Source organism: Caretta caretta, chromosome 4, assembly GCF_965140235.1.
Source record: "Caretta caretta isolate rCarCar2 chromosome 4, rCarCar1.hap1, whole genome shotgun sequence".
In the NCBI taxonomy this organism is placed as follows: Eukaryota; Metazoa; Chordata; order Testudines; family Cheloniidae; genus Caretta; species Caretta caretta.
In genome coordinates, this window is record NC_134209.1 from 103,887,924 (window position 1) to 103,909,522 (window position 21,599).

Genomic DNA, 21,599 nt, shown 5'->3' on the forward strand with positions numbered 1-21,599 from the left:
CAGACAGCCTAGCAGCAGCTACTGTTGCTTTGACTATTTCCTCCGCACCAAATCACAAGAGGAGATTAAAATATAAACAGACTATACTTTGCCCTCTAGCTTCCTAACACAACGATCTCGCCCCTCCCCACAGGTGCCTCTGGGTTCCAGCAGCAAATGGGCGGTTCAAGCAGAGCAGATTTCTGCTCCTGCTGTCTGAATATGTAGCTCTATAAGTTGCATACAGAGACACACGCAAAATCCACCATCCGCCCGCCCTTTTTCTTTTCTTGAAGGCTGTTAGCAACCTTTGCCAAGGCAAAGGATCTCTGTCTCCTGACCAGTCAACAGTCAGCTTGCCTTAGCTGTAGCTATTTCTTCCGAGGGAAGCATGGTTGTCCTTACCCCGCCCCCCAGACTCCACAAATGCAGCATTGTCATGGTGTCAAATACGCGTTTTATTTTTATTTTATTTATTTATTTATTTATTTATTCCCGGCTCCAGCGGGCCAGGGCTCTGAGGGCTGAGAGAGCGAGGAAGCGTGGAGCTGTCCTCGGTGCTGAAAGGCAGTAAGGCGCAATGATCGGCAGATGGCGCCGTGCCCTATTTTAAAAGGACGTGAAAGGAGAAGAAGGTACTGTGTAAACTCGTCCCAAACAGGTTTCCCCAGGGCAGCTATCAACAGCTCGTCTCCAAAGAGCACTCAACGTATGTAACTCTCCGCTCCCCGTCCCTTGCTCTGGCATGAAAGAGAAAGCTGCACAGATACGAGTCTGAGACACCCTCTCCCCCGCAACTAAACTCTAAGGGGCAGGCACAAAATGTGCCAATTTCAGAGCTCTTGTTTAATTCAGGGCGTGTACTCACCATGTTGACCTCTGAGACCATGTCTATATTGGCAATGTCTATCCTCATCCCGACGTCAACAGGAGCACCTTTAATGAGAAACAGGGGGGTTTGTTATGCACATCACAGGCATGTAAAAACACCATCCCTGTGCCTGGCTGTGTAGCGGCATATATACATGGGTGTGTGTTTGCATGTGTAAATGGGGTGCATCAGGGTGTGTGTGCACGCATGTGAGTATGTGTGTTTGTGTGTGTACTTGGTCATAAATTGGCCCACAACCATTTGCAAGGACTAATTTGCATTTGAACTGACGTTTCCCTCTGATACAGGAAATGCAACACGGTTGTGCTACACGTTGAAAAAGACTGACAAATTACCTCCAAAGTCTGGCCTCAAGCGAATGTCGTATCCATGGAGCAATCTGTCCACTGTCTCTTTCACATATGACATGTTGCTAGGCTCATTAACGCTGAAGGGAAGAAGGACGGATTGGATTGAGAATCAAGGCTAGAAACTGCCGGCAGACAGAAAAAGAAATGCACGTACACCTCCCAAAACAATGAGATCAACAGTCCGCACACGCACCGACAAAACCCGGAGAGAGCACCCCGGAGAATAACGCTCACCTTTGCGCACAGCAGACCATGGCTATCATCACGGGGAACGAGAGAATCCCAAAATACCCTCGACTGTGAACTGTCCACATTCCTAACTCTGTCTGAAGAATTGGCTTTTCTGCGAAGATCCAAGGAATGCAACTTAGTCCAAGGCAGAGCAATAATTCCCAACAGACCAACGCATGCGCGGAGCTCGCTTGATCTCCAGACACCTTTCGCCTTGAAAACAATTTGTGTAAAACCGTCAACAGAGCCAAACCGCTCGAAGTTCCCGGTCTCTTCAGCCAGGCTTCTCAGAGCAGATCAGAAAAGCACCAGCGTCGTGGGCTCAGACAGAACCAGGCGCTGCTTTGGCATCTAGTGTGGACAGTCCCCGATTGCACATTGCAACCGGAGGCTGTCGATCTGGATGGAGCTCAGACCCCAGGGAATTGTTCGGGACATAGCCGGCCGTGGAAAGTGTTCTGGGACAGAGCGGGTCACGGTTTCTCTGATGGGGGCGGAGGGGTGGGGTGGAGTGAGAGAAGCAGCAAGCCCGTGAGCTGTGCTCCGATTATGTTTGTGGCGGGAGCAAAAGCCTCTGTTGTAACTGACATGGGCAACAGCGGCTCCACAAACGTGAGCGACCGCTCGGCTCCCCACACCTACAGCCACCACACAAGTGGCCAGTACCCGCCCCGCCGCGGTAGGCATCCGCAAACGCGTGGCACACCTGATCGCTACTACCTCTCTTCCTCGCAGCCCTCCGCACGCGGGGGTAGCCTGCACCCTGCCTGGGTTTTGTTCCTGTGTTGTGTTTTATCACCAGGAATAGCTCATGCGGCTCCCGAGGGGTGGCAGGCACACCTGGGAAGGAACCCTGTGTGCGCACCTTGGGGAGACACAACACTGCAACAGGCGTGCTGCTGCGGCACAGCTGGACACAGGGCGGGCGCGTACTGACTGCCCAGATGTCACACCGCCACCCCCCACCGCTCCCAGCGGGTTTGGCATGAGAAGGCTGAAGGGCGGGCTCAGTCTGTTCTTTTCCTTCCAGACATTTCTTGAATGTTGATGAAGAGCAATGCGGCGGCTACAATCCGCCCCCCTTTCACCACAGCACAAAGGTGCTTGCGGGATCCGGGATCCCAGGCTGCCTGCGCCTCGATGTTTGTTTGTTTCCTCTCCCGAATGTGAAGTGCAGAAATCATTGTTACAGGGCAACAAGTCGCCTCGGAGTTTCCCAGGGGGGTTACCAAGGTAAAAGATAACGCCCACCCTCTGCTGATTCGGGTGTTTGATACCCAAGGCAGAGAGGTCAAGGATCCTGAGCACCAGGGCACATGAATATGCATACTTGAAGCAAGTGATCAGTCGGGACAGCTTGTTCCTCAAATAGACAGTGAGAGCACGGAGGAGTTCTGAGCAGCTCAAACGCTGGGCAAAACGTCCCTCCAAGGGCGCCTGTCACAGTGGAGTGGGAGTCCAAGGACAAGGTCGGCATTATACTAAACCGCTGCAAACCCACACAAGAGTGGGAGGAAGAAACCTTTGCCAAAGCCAGGTACTGCAGCGAGCTCCTCTAAAAATGTCAGCTAAACTAGGGTTTTTTGGTTTCTTGCTCCATCTTAAAAAATAAAACTCTTTTTTCACCAGTCCCAAATCAAGCACCCTGCACCTGAGCATTCCTAGACTTTGGAGAAGTTTAGATCACAATCCAAATCAAGCAAATGCCCCCTATTCCTGTAATGGGCTGAACCAAAATCCTGGATCCAAACACTATGGCCTAGGCCAATTGGCACATGCTTTCAATTTAGGGGTACAGACCCATCTCTGCCTAAAAGTAGGAGTAGTTTTTGTTTGATGTGCTGTAGCTCAGTGACTTCATAACTGATGTGGATGGTGGATTGTCTGAGTCAGCTGGTGATTTTAATGGGTGCTGGAACAATTTTTATAGTGAGGGTGCTGATGATAGAAACCATATATCTGGTGTTTGTTATTCAAGCATGGGGTGCGGCAGCCCCCTTTCCCCCCCACCTAGTTCCATCAGCACCATGGCCTTCATGACACCCACAGCACTATTGTAGATGGTGGTCGGCTCAATTTATAAAACTGGGTATACTAATGATCTGATATGTGGCCTGTGATTGGAGCTGTCATGGATTGATCATTACAGCCTGTAGTTTGTGGGAGGGACACACATTTCCTGTTGTGGTAAGGGACATGCTTTGTTGATCTTCCCTTGCAGGCTAATGGCACCTGATTGGCTTCCAGAGGCTTCTGAAGAAGCATGCTGTCCTTTCAACAAATTACGCTATTGAAGGGTCTGCAGACTTCATAATGATCTTTTGTTCACAACCATCTAAAGGGTGGAGAAGTGCTATGGGGAGAAGAATCTCTTTTAAGGAGAATCCATGCTCCAGCTGGATTTTCACATATTTCTTCACATTAACTGCATTTTTTTAACTTCTTGAATATCTGATTACAAAATCGTTTTAGTGCTAAGTGGAAGCTGTACTGTGGGAAACAGGTAATTCATCTCTCCCAGAGACTGCACTTAATCCATCCCTTGTACTTGGTACTGATCATGAGGTATTGTTGACTCACCAAGAACCCTACCATGAGTGAATGGACCTGTTCTCTGGTGATTCCATTCCCTTCTTGCAGAAAGTTCCAAAGGGGGTGATTTTGGCAACTGATGTGCATCCTCATGTGGGGCTCCACCTTGTCTCTCCTCTTGTGTAGTGTGTACTATTGGCCTGTGACAATTTGATGTATCTCGCTATGTACAGCATATGAATTTTGCCTGATTAATGAAATTGCTGTATCATTGAATGCCTCAGTGTATGTGGAATACACCATCTTCCACCCGAGGGTATTAAACTTTGATAGCTCCCATTGAAATGGGACAAGGGGATGGCCATATCCCAGATGAAACCACGTTTCTCCAACTTCTCTGTGGGAGGCTGGGATTTGGAAAGTGGAATTGTTAGGATAAAGATGTTCAGGCCTGTCTGTAAAGGCCTATACTCTAAGAATTTAGGTGTATTCTTATCACTTGGCTAGTTATAGAGGTACAAAAGAAAGAATCAAAATCACTGTCTGCCAGTGTAAGGTCCTTCTCTTACTGAGACAGTCTGGGATAGCTGGGATGTGAAATCCTCACTTCTGTATTGTTTGTCATTATAGTTCCCACTTTGCTATTGTTTGTCTGTATAATCTCTGTCTGGTTCTGCGATTGTTTCTGTCTGCTGTATAATTAATTTCGCTGGGTGTAAACTAATTAAGGTGGTGGGATATAATTGGTTACATAATCATGTTACAATATGTTAGGATTGGTTAGTTAAATTTCAGTAAAATGATTGGTTAAGGTATAGCTAAGCAGAACTCAAGTTTTACTATGGTAGTCTGCAGGTTTCAGAGTAACAGCCATGTTAGTCTGTATTCGCAAAAAGGAAAAGGAGTATTTGTGGCACCTTAGAGACTAACCAATTTATTTGAGTATAAGCTTTTGTGAGCTACAGGAAGTGAGTGTGTGGGGGGGAATGGGAACAGGGAATGGGGTGGGGAAATTGGATTTGAACAGTCTCAAGGCAAAGACAGCACAGGTTAAGGCAGCTGTATGGCAATAATTGTACGTGGTGGCTAAGTTGTTACAGACAAATTGCACTACCTTAAAGAACTAAATGTAGGAGTAAGTGATTTAAAGAAGTGAGTGAAAAGTTACAAATAGCTTTTGCAAAAATTGATGATACAGGGTTTGCAGGAAAGTAAACGTTTGGGAGTTGTGGAAATAGTAAAAGAGTAACAGTTGTGGTGTTACAAGAAGGAAGTTTTTGTTTAATGATAAAACCCAGTTATATAAATGTAACTGTATGTGCAACTCTGTGCAGTCACATTGGATGGAAGCTTGGTAATTAAATTATCCCAGGGGGTCAGGTAGAGTGACTACTACCACCACTATGCTTCTGTCCCCAGAAGCCTTCACAGCTATTCTAAGGGAAAATGGGCCCTTTTCCCACAGAAATGGTCTGTAAGGGACTGCTCCAGGCAGCAGGCGGAGAGAGAATCTGATCAAAATTATTTGACTATTGGGTAATGTAATCAAAATCACTAAAGGACTGTAAGGGGTTTCTATTGGAACGTAACTTGGCTGCCCCGGCTGTGTTTAGTTGTACAAGATGGGAGTATAATCAGGTACAGTTGTGTAAAAGAGTAATCACAGTGCAAGAAACGTTAGGCAAAAGAGAATTTTTTGTGTGCACAGGTAAAAGAAAAGGAAAAGGGGAGGAATGATGGGAACACTAAGCCTTTGGGTGGCTCTGGGGGATTGGACTGCCGCTTTGGTGGGTGTGCATGAAAACTGTGGGCATGGGGGAGGCAGTTACACCTTATGTAAAATTAATATGGCTAATATGTTATGGAGATTAAACTATATGGAAGGAATGTGCATTTTCCCAGGACGTGTGCAGTGTATATTGGAGATGGGGTAAAAGAAATGCAAACAAAACAAGGAGCTCACTGGGAATCAATGGAGGGGTGTGTAAAATAGTGTAAATCAACAGAAGATGTTAGGGGGCTTATTCCTTCACCCACTTACTTCCCTGGTCCTTCTCGCATGAACAGAGAGCAACAATACCCGAAGTCCAAAGGTGCAAACAATTCAATGTTTATTGGGGTGAACTTCCAGCAAGCATGATTCCAGTTTCCTTCCTTTGTGTCCCCCTTCCCAGCTTTGATACCACAGAGGCTTACCTGTGTCCCTGTTCCCATTTCCCCCTTTAGCTAAACATGATTCCAATTTCCCCACCCCCATTCCCTGTTCCCATTTCCTCCCCTTAGCAAAACATGATTCCCATTTTTCCCTCCCCCACACCCACTCACTTCCTGACTGACTGCAGACTACATAGTAAAACTTGAGTTCTGCTTACCTATACCTTAACCAATCATTTTACTGAAATTTAACTAACCAATCCTAACATAGTGTAACGTGATTATGTAACCAATTATATCCCACCACCTTAATTAGTTTACACCCAGCAAAATTAATTATACAGCAGATAGAAACAATCACAGAACCAGACAGAGATTATACAGACAAACAATAGCAAAGTGGGAACTATAATGACAAACAATACAGAAGTGAGGATTTCACATCCCAGCTATTGATAAGTGAGTTATTGCCAGACAGGATGCTATCAAACTAAGTTTCCTTTTACATTTTCTAGGCACTTCCCTTTCTGTGGAGGCAATGGGCATTATCAGGACAGGACTGTATTCCTAACAGCCCACTAGTATCTTCTTTCAATGTGACGAGTTTGGAATGTGAGGATGTGATGGTTGCTTATGGTTGCTTCTGTTGCTTAGCCAAAGGCCTTAGCCTAAGCACAGGGCCTCAGACTGTCACAGTAAGAGAAGGACCTTACACTGGCAGACAGTGATTTTGATTCTTCCTTTTATACCTCTATAACTAGCCAAGTGATAAGAATACACCTAAATTCTTAGAGTATAGGCCTTTACAGACAGGCCTGAATATCTATATCGTAACAGGAATATCCCCAAACAAGATAACAGAGATATCAGGCATTAATGCTGCATCTTAAAAACCGCAGAGCCAGAGACATGGGGGTCAGTGGTGATGGTGGGAGACTTAAAAGGACTCACAACAAAGAAAGCTTGGACAAGAGAGAGGAACAGAAATACATAATTTTTTTTTTTAGCAAAGGGGTTCTTTTTAATTGCTAGACCAGTCAAAGAAGAAGAAGAAGAAAACTGGCTGCAGAGTAGAGGGAGGGAGAGAGAGAGAGCAAGTGTGAGAGAGAGTGACCATGATTTGGAGAAACCATTTTCAGGACAGGGAAATCCTAAGTTTTTTAGATGACTCTGACCTAAGCCCAAGAACGCTGAATAGTGGAGAAGAAACTGAGGCAGGGAAATGTGTGGAGGTGTTTTTTTATCTGGTCTAGGTTAGTATATTTCTTTTGCTAGCTAAAGTAAAGAGGATTGGTTTTGGAACCCCTTTCGAAGTCTGTGTGTCTATTTGCTTTCACTATCATCAGTTCATGAAGAACTGTAAACCCAGAGTACCTCCAGGGTTGGAGCTCTGCTAAAGGGTGTGCTTAAGCTACTGGAGAGTCAGGGGTTGGGGGGTCAGCACTGGTTCTGGGGCCCTAGAACAGGTAGGCCATGGGGTCCCATTTCTGTGAAGGGATAGCACACTGCCTGTGGCTTGGAAGCATGCCAGAGAGGCCAAGGAAAGAGACAGAGCTGCAGCCTACTCAGGCCAAAAGAACCCTAATACATGAGTTCAGATAACCCTACTTAGAGTTGGACTAGATGAGATGGGGTAGATTTACCTAAATTGCAAGTGTAGACATGGCCTAGGTGGCGTTATCTTTTCTTGTTGAGGGACCACCCCTCTCCCTGTGCCATATAACCACTGCTTCAAACAGAAGAGGTACTTGAGCGGGAGCTCCCTTGATGTAAGAGAGGGGAGATGCTGGCAGGATGTTCTCGGTGAGGAGCTGTGGAGAACTGGCAAGTATTTGTTAATATTTTTTATAAATATCATATGTGCCTCAGTCTGTTTGTGTGATATTATCCTGGAGTTAAATCAATGCGGGGGGGAGCGCAAAGAGGAAATTAAACAATGGTAAAGATAAGGCTCCGAGAGGAAACAATGCAAGGAGCTCTCAGTTGGAGAATAGCCCCTCTCTAGCTCCATCCAGACTGGCCAGGTTTCCATTTCCCAGGCTGAACCTAGGATCAAAGCCTATACTAAAACCTTAGAGGTGCTAGCCTAGGAAGGAGGAATGTTGGTTATGGGCTGTCAACATGCTGACAGAAAGACTCAAAAGGAGCATCCCAGAAGGTGTGGGCAGGACAGTCTGCTTCTCCCTACCAGCGGTGAAGTTAGCTGGGCTGAGGGGTACTTCCAAAAGCTGTCAAGCACAGTTTAAGGTGTAAGACCCATCCATATAGGCAGTTTATTGTTTAAACCTTTGCTCTCTGTGTTTTGTACCTTTGGAGGATAAATAAATAATGCTTTGTTTTGAAGACTGGTTTGGGACTATCAGATTTTGTGTGCACTATAGAAAGCTTAGTGCTTTCACAGTATGTGATGTGTACCCTATGTCTAGAATGAATGAGATACTGGACAAGCTAGGGGGATGCATAGTTTACTTTACAAAAGGTTATTGGCAGGTATCTTTGGACTCTGACGATAGACTTAAATCTGCATTTATCACCTCTTGACTTTGTGGCATGTAAATACCTTGCAATGCTGGCTACAAAAGTGCCATGTGAACGCCTATTCTCATTTTCAGGTGACATTGTAAATAAGAAGCAGGCAGCATTATCTCCAGTAAATGTAAATAAACTTGTTTGTCTTAGTGATTGACTGAACAAGAAATAGGACTGAGTGGACCTGTAGGCGCTAAAGTTTTACATTGTTTCGTTTTTGAGTGCAGTTATGTAACAAAAAAATGCACTTGTGTTGCGGTTCAATGACAAGACAGCACAAAGCTTTAAGCAAGCAAACAGGCTGGTCTGCCAACGGACTTCTGCCTATCAGCTTTCCACCCTCTCCTTTATTCTTTTCTCTCCCCCCGCGCATTACATTCTCCAACAGATAAAAGGAATACACTGGCTTTGTTTAACATTCTTATTTACCAATTTCTATTTACCGCATTCCTTGCTCTCGGGCCTTGAGCCCAGTCCTTGGAGGCTTCCCACGGTTCATGTCATCTGGGTGAGATTCCAAGGTTCATGCCCTTGAGAGGAGGTGTGTGTGCACAGCTCCTATACAACACTCCGGGTGTGCCCTGGATGTTGCCAAGCGCATGAACCCTGTATGAATCCTACATCCCCTCCTTTTTTGTTTATTTGTGCTCGGCCATCTCATGGTAGCCATCAATTTGCTTTTGCAAGCCAATTAACTCCCGGACAGATGAGGTCATAACTCGTGGAGCCTGCCAGGGCAGTTCTCGACAAAGCCTTAACAAAAAGGAAATACATTGCACACAGCAACAGCAAAAAATAAGCTCAAGAAGGTAAAGTGTAATTGGCCGGGCCCCAATTAGCCATGCTAGAGTACTGGGAAGAGAGGTTCGCGTAAGCAGCGAGCATCATCTCATTTCCAATTTCCTCAGGGTGATGACATACTGGAATAAGGCGCGTACCTAACAATTCTTCAGCTGCTACAAAATCAAATAAACAAAAGTGGGTAACATTTGCTATTGAAGCCAATCTTTCCCATAGGTTATATATCATTTGGGCCCGTAATGGAGGAAGCGCTCCTGAGCCAACCCTTACAGGAAATAGCAGGTATAAAAGGCATACAATCAATACAGAATTAGCAGTAATTTGGGCGAGAATTGCCACAAACAAAGTCTCTGGCTGTTGGTTTGCTGCCAGTCTTCGTTGAGCCGCGGCAACCAATGCTTTTACTGCTCCCCATGTCACAGGCTGGCTTGGGACACTACGTCTCCTCAGTCTCCGTCCCGCCATTGTCGACCCGGGAGGCACCGCGTTCTCCTCCAAGGTCAGCTGAAACTCCGGTATGGGGTTCGACAGCCCCTGGTGCCACGCCATGCTGTTTCAGTGCCGGTCGCACACACCGGGCCGGAACCCACAACGGTCCTGCAGGGAGAAACAAAGCAGCATATCCCCAACCCCAAGTGTTTAAAGGCACTGGGCCCAGCCATTGCGGATCGGGCAGCTAATGGTAATAGACACGCAGTCTTTCCAGTTCCTCGGACTTATGAAAATGCCAATCCGTGGGGGTCTGCTGATCTGTATTCAATGTTAAATTATTTAAAGTAAACAAAAGGATATGCATTTGTTGCTGAATGTCTCCTAAGGTTCGGAGATGCAGCTCCCCTTGTTTTAATTGTTTGTCGAGCAAGGTTTTTAGCGTGCGATTTGCACGTTCAACAATAGCTTTGCCTGTGGAATTATAAGGAATCCCGTGTTTGAAACGGACGTCCCATTGGGCACAAAAGGTGGAGAGGGCTGTGGAGCAATAGGCTGGGGCATTATCCGTTTGTATCTGGCTCGGGCGACCCATAATAGCAAAACAGGCTAGCAAATGGTGAATAACTTTGGGAGTGGCTTCTCCACGCTGTGGGGTCGCCCAGAGGAATCCCGAATGGGTATCAATGGAAACATGTAAAAACGAATAGGGGCGGAATTGTGGCACGTGAGTGACATCCATTTGCCAGAGCTGATTCGCCGTGGTACCTCTGGGGTTAACGGCATAAGAAAAGGTAGGGGCAGCAGCGGCACAGTGGGGGCAGGAACGAACAATAGAACGTGCATGATCAGCAGGAATGTGAAACTGTCGGGCCAAAACAGAGGCAGACTGATGAAAAAAGGAATGGCTTTCAATGGGGTCAGAAAAAAGGGAATTTACCTGACCACGTAACGCGCGATCAGCGTGCGCATTGCCTTCAGTAAGTAGCCCAGGCAGAGGGGTATGACTGCGAATATGAGCAACAAAATAAGGGAAATTACGAGTGGTGATGAGATACTGTAAGGACAAAAACAGGCGAAGAAGGTCCGCATCAACCTGCGGGGTAATAAGGGCAAGGGATAAATGATCAATTACCTGATAAACATAATGCGTGTCCATGATCAAATTAAAGGGACAATCAGCAAAAAGTTGAAAGGCCAAAATAACAGCAGCTAGTTCCAAGGACTAGTAAAGCTCTCCAAGCGCTGTGCATGCAAATATTGTTGTACAAGTGAATGAAGCGCTTTCAGCTTTTCTAGGGGGAGGGGCCACTGGTCAATCCATATGGGCTCTAAGGATTGCCATACCAATGGTAATGCGGATGGCAAGGTGGGTGAGGGAGGATTTTGGTCCATTATATATTAATATCGAGGGTGGTGTCCAGCTTTACAAGTAAGTCACGGCCGCAAATATTGAGGTGGACAGGGAGTACAAAAGGGCGGATTGTAGCAAGGGCACAGCCTCCTGGTTTAGAGACCGTGACCCAAGACAAACTTTGGCGCCCTGGTTTGCTACCTCCAATCCCCCACAACTCTTTAGAAGGAACTGTTGGCCAACCGACCGGCCACTCTGGATCACGAATCACCAAAACGTTAGCTCCAGTGTCCACCAGCCCTGTAAAAGGAACATTATTTAAGAGAAGTGTTAACTGAGGTTTCGAGGGGCGGACCGACATTATTAGAGCAACAAGTGGAGAGGACATGTTGTGAGACGGCAACTGAGACAGCGTCGATCCAAAGCCGTTCCTGCCCCGGGCTCGATCCTCTGCGGCTGGCACCTGATAGGGGACTAAAATCAATTGCGCAATTGACCGTCCACGCGGGAGCGACTGCGGAAGATGGGTCCATACCTGAACCTTAATAATGCTGGGCATAATCAAATCAAGCCCTGCACTTCCGGCAGTCGCCGCCCTCATGGAGTCTATGGATTTTAAGGCAGAGGAACAGTTGTCTGAGTGGGAAACACCCCCATTGGCCCTGAGTTCGGGGGGGGACCCGTCGCGTGGTTTCCTGACCCGCTACGACACTGATTAGCCCAGTGATAGCCCTTCCGACACTTGGGGCACTTCTTTGAGGGGCGGGCGGGCGCCGTCGATGAGCGGCACTCCCGCTGAAAGTGACCCTCCTTACCACAGAGGTAACAACGCTTCCCCTCCTTCCCGCTTTTCCGCAGGGCGGCGGCCATAACCCCAGCTTTATGTGCTTGTGTGCCGATGTTTTGGCACACCCGCAGCATGTCCGACAGCTCTAGAACGCCAGCGGCTTGTGCTGCTTGAAGAGCACGGCGACAATCCTCGTTCACATTTTCAACCGCCATTTTTAACAGGATCTCCTGAGCTGCCACAGAGTTATCCACCTGTCGGAGGATAGCCGCCTGCAATCTGTTGGTAAAATCCATAAAGGACTCTGATGCACCCTGACGGATACTGGCAAAGCTTTTGGTAGGCTTGCCTGAATCCGGGACCTTCCGGAAAGCATGCTGGGCACAGGTGGAAATAATGGGGAAGACGGCCTGAGGGAGTTGAGACTGCATCTGAATGGTAGCAAACTGGCCCTCCCCTGCCAAATGCTCATAAATGATACCTTGCTCTCTATATACCTGGGCTTGGCGTTCCGCCATCTGCCGATACTCACTAAGCCAAATAACATACTGACTGGGCGTCAGCATCATGTGCAACAGCACCTTCCAATCTTCAGGGATCAGGGTGTACCCAGTACCTAGCCCTTCAATGAGACCACTTACATACGTGCTAGTGAGGCCGAACTCGCGAATCGCTTTCTTTACATCTCTGATCACCGAGTAAGGCAAACTGATGCAGTTTGCAACCTGGTTGCCCTGGCCATCATCCTGCCAGGTCACCGGACAAACTGAGACCAGATCAGCCAGCTCCTCTGCTGTAATATCTGAGCGAGTCTTCACTGCGTGAACCATTTGTTGCACCAGCGAAAGACCCTGAGCAGATGCGGATGACCCCCCGGGGGGCCCTGGAGCATGGGGCCCCACGGGGGGATGGTGATCACACACTGGCTCCGGTGGGGAAGGCCAGGGAGGCGGTGGTAATAGAGGCACTGGGGGCGAAGCAGGGGGAGGGATGGCTGCAGGAGCGGACGGGGGTGGCGGGATCCGCAGCCCCTCTGTTGGCGCGGGAGAGGGCCTTTCCGAGGCGACACGCTGTGTCGCATCGCCAGGAGGGGGGATGGCTGCAGGAGCGGACGGGAGTGGCGAGAGCACCAGCCTCGCAAGGGAGGGCCTGTCCGAGGCGACACGCTGTGTCGCGTCGCGGCAGAGGTGCCAGGCATGTAAAGCCTGCACTGGCGCCCGAGGCTCCTTGTGCAATGTCTGGCCCAACCGCTCCCAGTCCGCTAGCTTAAGGGTTCCAGCTTCAGGGTACCACGGGCATTGGGCACTCACCTTCTGTAGCAGGAGAGTGAGTTCTCGAGTGGGGCAGTCATGCTGAGCCTTACGCAGCAAATACTGTCGTTCACTGTGGTGTTGCACTTGCAAAGCAGAGAGGGAGCTTCCCATACTTACCACAATGAAAAATACTCATCGGGATCAGCGAAGCGGATGAGTGGCGCGTCTGAAACCCTTGCCGGGCGAGCTGAGTGCTGAGGGCCCCACATTTGGGCGCCAGTTGTTGCAGTTCAATGATAAGACAGCACAAAGCTTTAAGCAAGCAAGCAGGCTGGTCTGCCAATGGGCTGGTCTGCCTGTCAGCTTTCCACCCTCTCTTTTATTTCTCTCCCTCCTGCGCATTACATACTCCAACAGATAAAAGGAATACACTGGCTTTGTTTAACATTCTTATTTACCAATTTCTATCTACCGCATTCCTTGCTCTCGGGCCTTGAGCCCAGTCCTCGGAGGCTTCCCACGGTTCATGTCATCTGGGCGAGATTCCAAGGTTCATGCCCTTGAGAGGAGGTGTGTGTGCACAGCTCCTATATAACACTCCAGGTGTGCCCTGAATGTTGCCAAGCGCATGAACCCTGTATGAATCCTACACTTGTAAGTTGCACTTTCAAGATAAAGAGATTGCACTACAGAGATTGTATGAGGTGACTTGAAAAATTCTATTTCTTTTATCATTTTTACGGTGCAAATAGGATACAGAGGGACCTAGACAAATTGGAGGATTGGGCCAAAAGAAATCTGATGAGGTTCAATAAGGATAAGTGCAGGGTCCTGCACTTAGGATGGAAGAACCCAATGCACAGCTACAGACTAGGGACCGAATGGCTAGGCAGCAGTTCTGCAGAAAAGGACCTAGGGGTGACAGTGGACGAGAAGCTGGATATGAGCCAGCAGTGTGCCCTTGTTGCCAAGAAGGCCAATGGCATTTTGGGATGTATAAGTAGGGGCATAGCGAGCAGATCGAGGGATGTGATCGTCCCCCTCTGTTCGACATTGGTGAGGCCTCATCTGGAGTACTGTGTCCAGTTTTGGGCCCCACACTACAAGAAGGATGTGGATAAATTGGAGAGAGTCCAGCGAAGGGCAACAAAAATGATTAGGGGTCTGGAACACATGACTTATGAGGATAGGCTTAGGGAACTGGGATTGTGTAGTCTGCAGAAGAGAAGAATGAGGGGGGATTTGATAGCTGCTTTCAACTACCTGAGAGGTAGTTCCAGAGAGGATGGTTCTAGACTATTCTCAGTGGTGGAAGAGGACAGGACAAGGAGTAATGGTCTCAAGTTGCAGTGGGGGAGGTTTAGGTTGGATATTAGGAAAAACTTTTTCACTAGGAGGGTGGTGAAACACTGGAATGTGTTGCCTCAGGAGGTGGTGGAATCTCCTTCCTTAGAAGTTTTTAAGGTCAGGCTTGACAAAGCCCTGGCTGGGATGATTTAATTGGGTATGGGTCCTGCTTTTGAGCAGGGGGTTGGACTAGATGACCTCCTGAGGTCCCTTCCAACCCTGATATTCTATGATTCTATGCACATCTACCTTACCTAAAGCTCTTTGACGGTAACCAAGGTAGGTCTATTTTCTTCAGACACCCCGCTGGATGCCTGTGTCTCTGTCTGGTTTCTCTGAATAACTATGACCTCTCTCTGGAGACAGGGTTCCTTTTAAACCCGACTATAGTTCTTTCTGGGAACATTTGTGTCAGGAAAAATTGATTTTTTTTCAAAACTAATTGAAAAAGGGGTGTGAGCATGGTTGAAATTAATTTAAAACATTGAAAGACTATTTGCTGGAAATGTATTGCATTATTTACGAGCTCTAGAAATTTGAGCTTTGATGATAAATTTGTGTAATGCTCTGCTTCCTGGAGTAATTTGTCACTGGAGCTATCTGTCACTCAAAAGTACTAATTATTTGTTTTTAGCATATTAACTAGGCATTAATATGCAAAAACATATCAACATATTTTCAACTACTATTGCTCAGACAAAGTAACTGATCTTGCATTCAGGAGAGGATTTTTTTAATTTTATATGGGTTTTTGCTATTAATTAGCCTGACCTACTCCAAGAAATTTTACGCTGACTAATCAGGGCTCATAGAACAATCTGTTATTTCACTGATGCCTTTCTAAATATTTCCCTGCTCAGTAACTCAGCAGAGATAACATTTATCCTTCTCAAATTCAACCCCCTCATTTGTACTCTATATAGTGCTGTGTGCAGTGACCTGAGAATGTGTAACTGATGTTTTTGAGGCTCCTACAATGTTGTATGAACTTATTTAGCAGAAAAAGGCAGATTTATTTATTTATTTAGTGGAAGTAGGCCACAGCGTTTGAAAAATTCAGCTATATTGAAATGTATAGTAAGTCCTATAAACTCTAATGCTATTTTTCAGCGACCTTAGCTGTTTCACTAATGAAATTTGTTACTCTTGGAGAAATAGGAGAGCATCAATATTACAGAGGTTAGAACAAGATAATTTCTTTGTCATGACTACCTCTAACACCCAGAACACCGGTAGTTTGTGAGAATGAATGACAGTTTGGGAGAACATTAAAACAAATTACTCCTACCTGCTTTCTGTAATATCTATAATAACTATCTATCCTCTTGCTGTTTCTGTTCCAGTAAAATTTTAATTTTAAATACACTTTTTGGACTTTTACATTGAACTCTTCTTTCGCTCATGTTTCTTTTCCTTTATTACTTTCTGTAATATTTCATCTAGTGGTAATTATTTTTTTTAATCTGACAGTCCTTCAGCTTTGCTGTTTTGAAAGAGTTTTGAAAATACATTAATCAAGTTGAGCATATTTCAACACTATTCAAATGACTTTTGGGAATGTATGTAATTTGTGCTGATTGAGTACAACACTTTTTGAAAAATCCTTCCTACCGAGGGCTAATAAGAGTGTTTATACTCATTGCTGTGTCAGGTGTATTTATGATAAACTGACATTGCTCCTCTGAAGTGTTTAAAAAGGGATCTTCCTTGGAGTGGTTATAAGGTCTGCTGCATGGTAGGCTCTTGACAGACTCCTTATTTACCAGGCTGCTTTGGAGGACTGTGTCTTGCTTGATGATCATTTCAAATTTATCAAAGAGCACTTGGAAATCACACTAGGTTATGTGACAGAGAGATGGTCAACCTGCTTAGCCCACCAGAATGTATCTCCTCACAAACAACTTCAGTGATTATTCTTATTCCTCAGGGTCCAGTGTTATAATTCCCTACATATGGAACTATGAGTAACCAAGAGTAAGAGTAACCAGAGTAGCTATAAAATCAAGTTGTTAGAATGCTAAGTTAGAGCTGAATCAAATATTTGCTAGAAAGGAATTTATTTAATATACAGTACAGGGTCTGGGAGGAGGGACTGTGCCCTTTCAATAGCCGTATTATGGTGACCACTGTGGTTGAAGAATGATGCTAAAAGTTGAGGATATGGATGCCCAGCAGTGGAATCAAATGCAGGGTCATGTATCCTTCAATCCTCTTGTGGTAGACAAGTGCAAATTAGGTAGGAAGAATACATGACCACATAGCAAGCGATCCATTCCTTACCACACCGACCCCTGTTGGCTGTAAGAAAATGAAAGCTATAATAGTGACAGTCAGGAAAGGCATGTGCTAGGTCTACTGCCTTACATCTCGTCTTCAGCCATTACCAAATCCTCAGTTAAATGAACGCAGTTCTGGAAAGGAATGACAATGACACCCTTCATCACAAGCCTTTCCCTACAATGCCCTCACCTCACTGAGTTGCCTTGTTTCTCAGAATAGTACCCTGATACCCTCACTGAACGTACCATAGGCCATCAGTTAATTGAGTATTTCCCACAACAGAAGACAACTTTCATTACTGGAAATATGGAGAGATGTAATGTGGAAACATCCTCTCCAGACTCTTAATCAGGACTATGGAACAACCAAAGGAGACTTCCTCCAGAGAATGCATCCCTGGTTCTACACTTAGCCCAGTGCATGCTGAGACAGGACTTGGGCAGCTTAGTCAGTAGTGTGTGATTTTTCAGTGAGTGCAGACATGTCTGATAAAACTCCTTATTTGTTACTTCACTATCAAGGATCTCCATAGTAACCTGGGAATGATGGAACTGCTTGTATGTGCAAATTTAGTAGCATCACCCTCCCCACACCACTAACCCCTATTGTTCAAAACCCCTGACCTGAGGATATGTCCATTGCCTGATGGGACTCAGGGTCACCAGTGACACAAATATAGGGGAAGATTTTCAAAGACACCAAAGGTAGTTAGATGCTCAACTCCCATTTATACTTCAGAAAATCTCTCCATTGGTTTCTTGTCAAGCTGTGTCCATTGGTCTACAGGTAGGTGTGTGTTTTGTGTAATCTGAGGCTTTGTCTCTATAAGTACATTCACCACTGCTCCATTGCACAGTATCTACTTGTCCATCCTATTTGTGGGCATGAATTGTTTGTATTTGCTGGGCCTGGGTTCTCCAGCCGCACACACTCAGTGCATCTTGATCATTAATTGTCCAGCTGAGCAGCTTGCATTTGGTATACACAGGAAAGAATTGGGTGTTTGGGATTTGTATGGTGCTTTGAACAGTTGTCCCACAGTAGAAGGCAGGGTGGAACCATGCCATCTCAGCAGAAGTATTAGGAGGGATCTTGTTCCATCCCAGTGTGAATACTGAGGGCAGGATCTGATCCCACAGCATACACTTCCACCCTTTCTGGAGGCTTGGAAAGGCAAACTAATAATAGCAGGACTCAGTTCTGTCTATGCTGTTAACTAGTGAAATGCTCAATTGCTTTATGGCAAATTTTGAGAACATTTAAACATTTTCTTTACAGCAAATTGTTTTCTCCAGAGATCTAACATACAGTAACATTTTCCAAGCCATTAGTGTGGTAGAATCTGCATTCTTCCACTTCAACAATAACTATTCTTTTGTCATCAGTGTCACTGTTAGCAGCTACTTGTTAACTAGACTTATTTGTGGGCACAAGGGTCCCCTAAAATGTCTGAACTTGGTAAAGGGCTAAGTTTTATAGCAAGTATGTTATTAACCAGGCAGTGGTATCCACCCAGTGTCTCCCAGTGACCAGACATCTCTAAAATATATATACTAAACTCCTAGAACTGGTGTAGCATCCCCAGCATTTGTCTGAGCTAGTGATTTTTTGGCCAAGATATTCAAAATAGCAGCAGGCTCCCAACTTCCTTTTTAGGCACCTGAATAAGTAGCCTGACTGCAAAAGTGTTAAGCCCCGCAGTTCCCATTGGAGGCAATAAGTCTGATCCAAAGCCCCCGAAAGTAAATGGGAGTCTTTCCATTAATTTAAATTAGCTTTGGATTAGGCCTAATGAAAGCTGCTGATTACTTAGTGCTTTTAAAAATCAGGTCATTTATTTAGGTTCCTAAATTTGGATCTAGGACTGTAACTTTAGGCTTTCAAGTTCTAAAATCATTGCTTTTTGTTTTCAAAATCTGTAAAAGGAAATTAACTTCTATTGCTGCTTTGATTTTGAATTGCGTAGGTCTTTGCCTTGCACTAGAGATGGCTTTTATTACATTCCTATCAATCTTTTTCCATTGGACCATCACCAATGTTAATTTTTAATTCCTTTTTCAGCCTTCTGTTCCACTCTGTTTAACATTTATAGGGTCTATTAGACATAAATCTTGGAAACAAAATGTCTTGCTGGAATTTTTTTTTAAATATATGTATGGTTTTGTTTTTAAATGAGTGTTATAAATTAGTCTACCACAAAATTGAAGCACAGAATGATGTAAGAAAATTAATCAACTGTGAATTTTAAAAAATGATATGTCACTGAGGTACTGTAATAAGCCAAAATAGGGCCACATATTATTAAACAAGTTTGATGAGTCACATCAATCTTTTATTTCTCTATCAACTTTTAGGTATCATGCGAGGTTCCCCTTTAAATATTAGGGACCATATTCACTACCTCAGCCTCTCAGTGGAACCCAGAGTGCATGATCCCGGTTACAAGAAGTCCACCAGGAGCCCTGATGCAGCACTACAAACTGCTTTCATCCCCTCTTCCACTGGAAGGCATACACTGGGCTGGTCACCATAGCCCATAAAATCAATGGAGCTAGACAGGGAGGCGGTGGGGTCAGGACACCTGAGAGATGGGCTATTTCAGATGGCTCCCAAACAGATTCAACCCATGTCCTAGACAGTTTCTGCTATCAGGGCTTATGATGGGGAGATCTGCCCCTTAAGGATAGTGGTGGTTAGGAGTCATCCCTGTCACATAGTGTGGCTCCTTGAAGATTTTGGGTGGTCTTATGTACAGAGATGGAGGAGATATTGAGAGAGAGGAAATAGTCCCAGGAATAAGAAGTTTGGGAGGAATGCTGTTACTGTCTCTTTAAGGGCCTGGGAGGGACCAGGAGCCTTGCAGGGTGGATGAGGCAAGGTGCCCCACTCTCCCAGCTAATTGGGATGAGCTCCAGGAAGGGGACCAGCATATATACCCCCTCCTCCCTCATAACAAGGTAGACACTAGTAGGAGAAGACTGACTCGCTGAATCCTTCCAAGTGGAGAGCTAATTGGGGAAAAGGGTCCAACTGAAGGAGGAGCTGATTAGGCTTTAGAGCTGGCATCAGCCGCAGCTCAGAGTAGAATTGAGGGAACTACTGTTTGAAGGAGGGAGATCCTGACAGCCACAAGGCAAGAGTCAGAGGGACTGCCTGAAACACAATCCCAGCCCCTGAAGGAGGGCAGGGGGAGACTCCTGACTGAAGGATCAAGATACCGACTGCCTTAAGGTGACAGACAGAGGGACTGTTAGAAATACATCCCAGCTGCTGGCAGAGGGGCTGGGAATGGTTTTGAGGAAGCACCTCCATAACTGGCTAAGAAGAAGCCATGAGGAACCACAACTCCAAGGTGGGGACAGTGCAGTCAGCAGACCTGGTAAAGACACCGACAAGCAGGGCAAAGGTAGGAGTGGCAAAGGGACCAAAGGAACAGTCTGTATCTGCCTTAAACAAGGTCCCTGGGATGGATCCCAGAGGAGAGGGTGGGCCTGGGTTACCCTATCTTTTCCCTAGACCAAGAGGGGAAGTACAGGTGTCAGGAGTGAAAGAAGCTGAGACCTATGAGTCCCAGATGGAGGCTGAGGGCTGGGCTTAGAAGCCACTAGACTTTGTGGTTTTTTATTTTTAACGTTTTTTGTTAACCCTGGAAGGGGAGTGGACTGAGAGGTTACCTGGCTGCAGGGCTAGGCCACAGAAGGTACAGACTGTTGTGGAACCAGCAAGAGTGAAAGAACCCCTGCAACCCTGTGTTCTGACACAAGGGGTACTCTGGTGGTGAATGTGAGCTGTAACAGGACTCATATGGAATCCTGAGTTTAGTTTTTTGGCCCAAGAGGAGTCTGATTTCACTTGCAATCTGTGAATAACCAGAAAAATACTGGACTTTACCACATCTCCTAAATATATATTTTTAAATCAAGCTTGCCAAGTATCTCGAATTGTCTTTCAGCCACAAACATATGAACTCCATGTAAGTTGAGGGAAGCTTGTGTCCCAAGAGGGAGTGCTCCTGATTTTAACCAGCTAACTGAGTAACTGGACTTCTCTCTGTACTTCTAGAGGATAGTGATCAGATGCAGGAGGGAAGAGGAAGAATTGTCCAATATATACATTTCCAAATTTCTATTTGGGTGCAAAAAATTATCTTGCTAATTCTCATAATGAAAATGAACTTTGCAGATAATTTTGGTAAAATTCAGTTTGTCCAGATCAGAATTATATTAGGTGCTCTTGAGTTTCCACTGTCTGCTGTATTGTTGCCAAATATAGGAAAAAGAGTAATATTATATCATTCAGTCAAACCCCAGAGAAAACTAAGTTTATCAAAATAAAAGATCTAGAGGTGGCTTGATTATAGTGTATAAGTATAGTCACAAGGGAGAAAATGCCAGGTACTTAAGGGCTCTTTAATTTATCAGAGAGAGGCATAACAAGAACCAGATGGCTGTAACTTAAAGACAGACACATTCAAATTAGAAATTAGGGCGCACACCGTTTTAACAGTGAGGGTGATTAACATTGGAACAAACTGCCAAGGGAAGCAGTGGATTCTCCATCTCTTGCTGTCTTCAAATCAAGACTGGATGCCTTTCTGGAAATATGCTTTAGTCAAACACAAGATATTGGGATCAGTACAGAGATGCTGCGTGAAATTCTATGGCCTGTACTTGACAGGAAG

The 21,599-nt window shown here is 45.7% G+C and overlaps 1 protein-coding gene across 4 annotated transcripts in view; it reads right to left on the reverse strand.

Annotated features, from left to right (window-relative positions):
- GABRB1 (gamma-aminobutyric acid type A receptor subunit beta1) overlaps positions 1-1,558 on the reverse strand; it is a 272,071-nt gene extending 270,513 nt beyond the window's left edge. For all 4 annotated transcript variants that reach the window (XR_012668171.1, XR_012668172.1, XM_048848426.2 and 1 more), the window contains exons 1-3: positions 1,456-1,558; positions 1,207-1,298; positions 848-915 (exon numbers count right to left, since the gene is read on the reverse strand). Coding sequence is in view for 2 of the 4 variants with exons in the window: in XM_048848426.2 (XP_048704383.1) it covers positions 848-915; positions 1,207-1,298; positions 1,456-1,535 (240 nt within the window). In the remaining 2 variants the exon portion in view is untranslated. The remainder of the gene's footprint in view (positions 1-847; positions 916-1,206; positions 1,299-1,455) is intronic.
- Between the last annotated feature and the right edge of the window lie 20,041 nt (positions 1,559-21,599).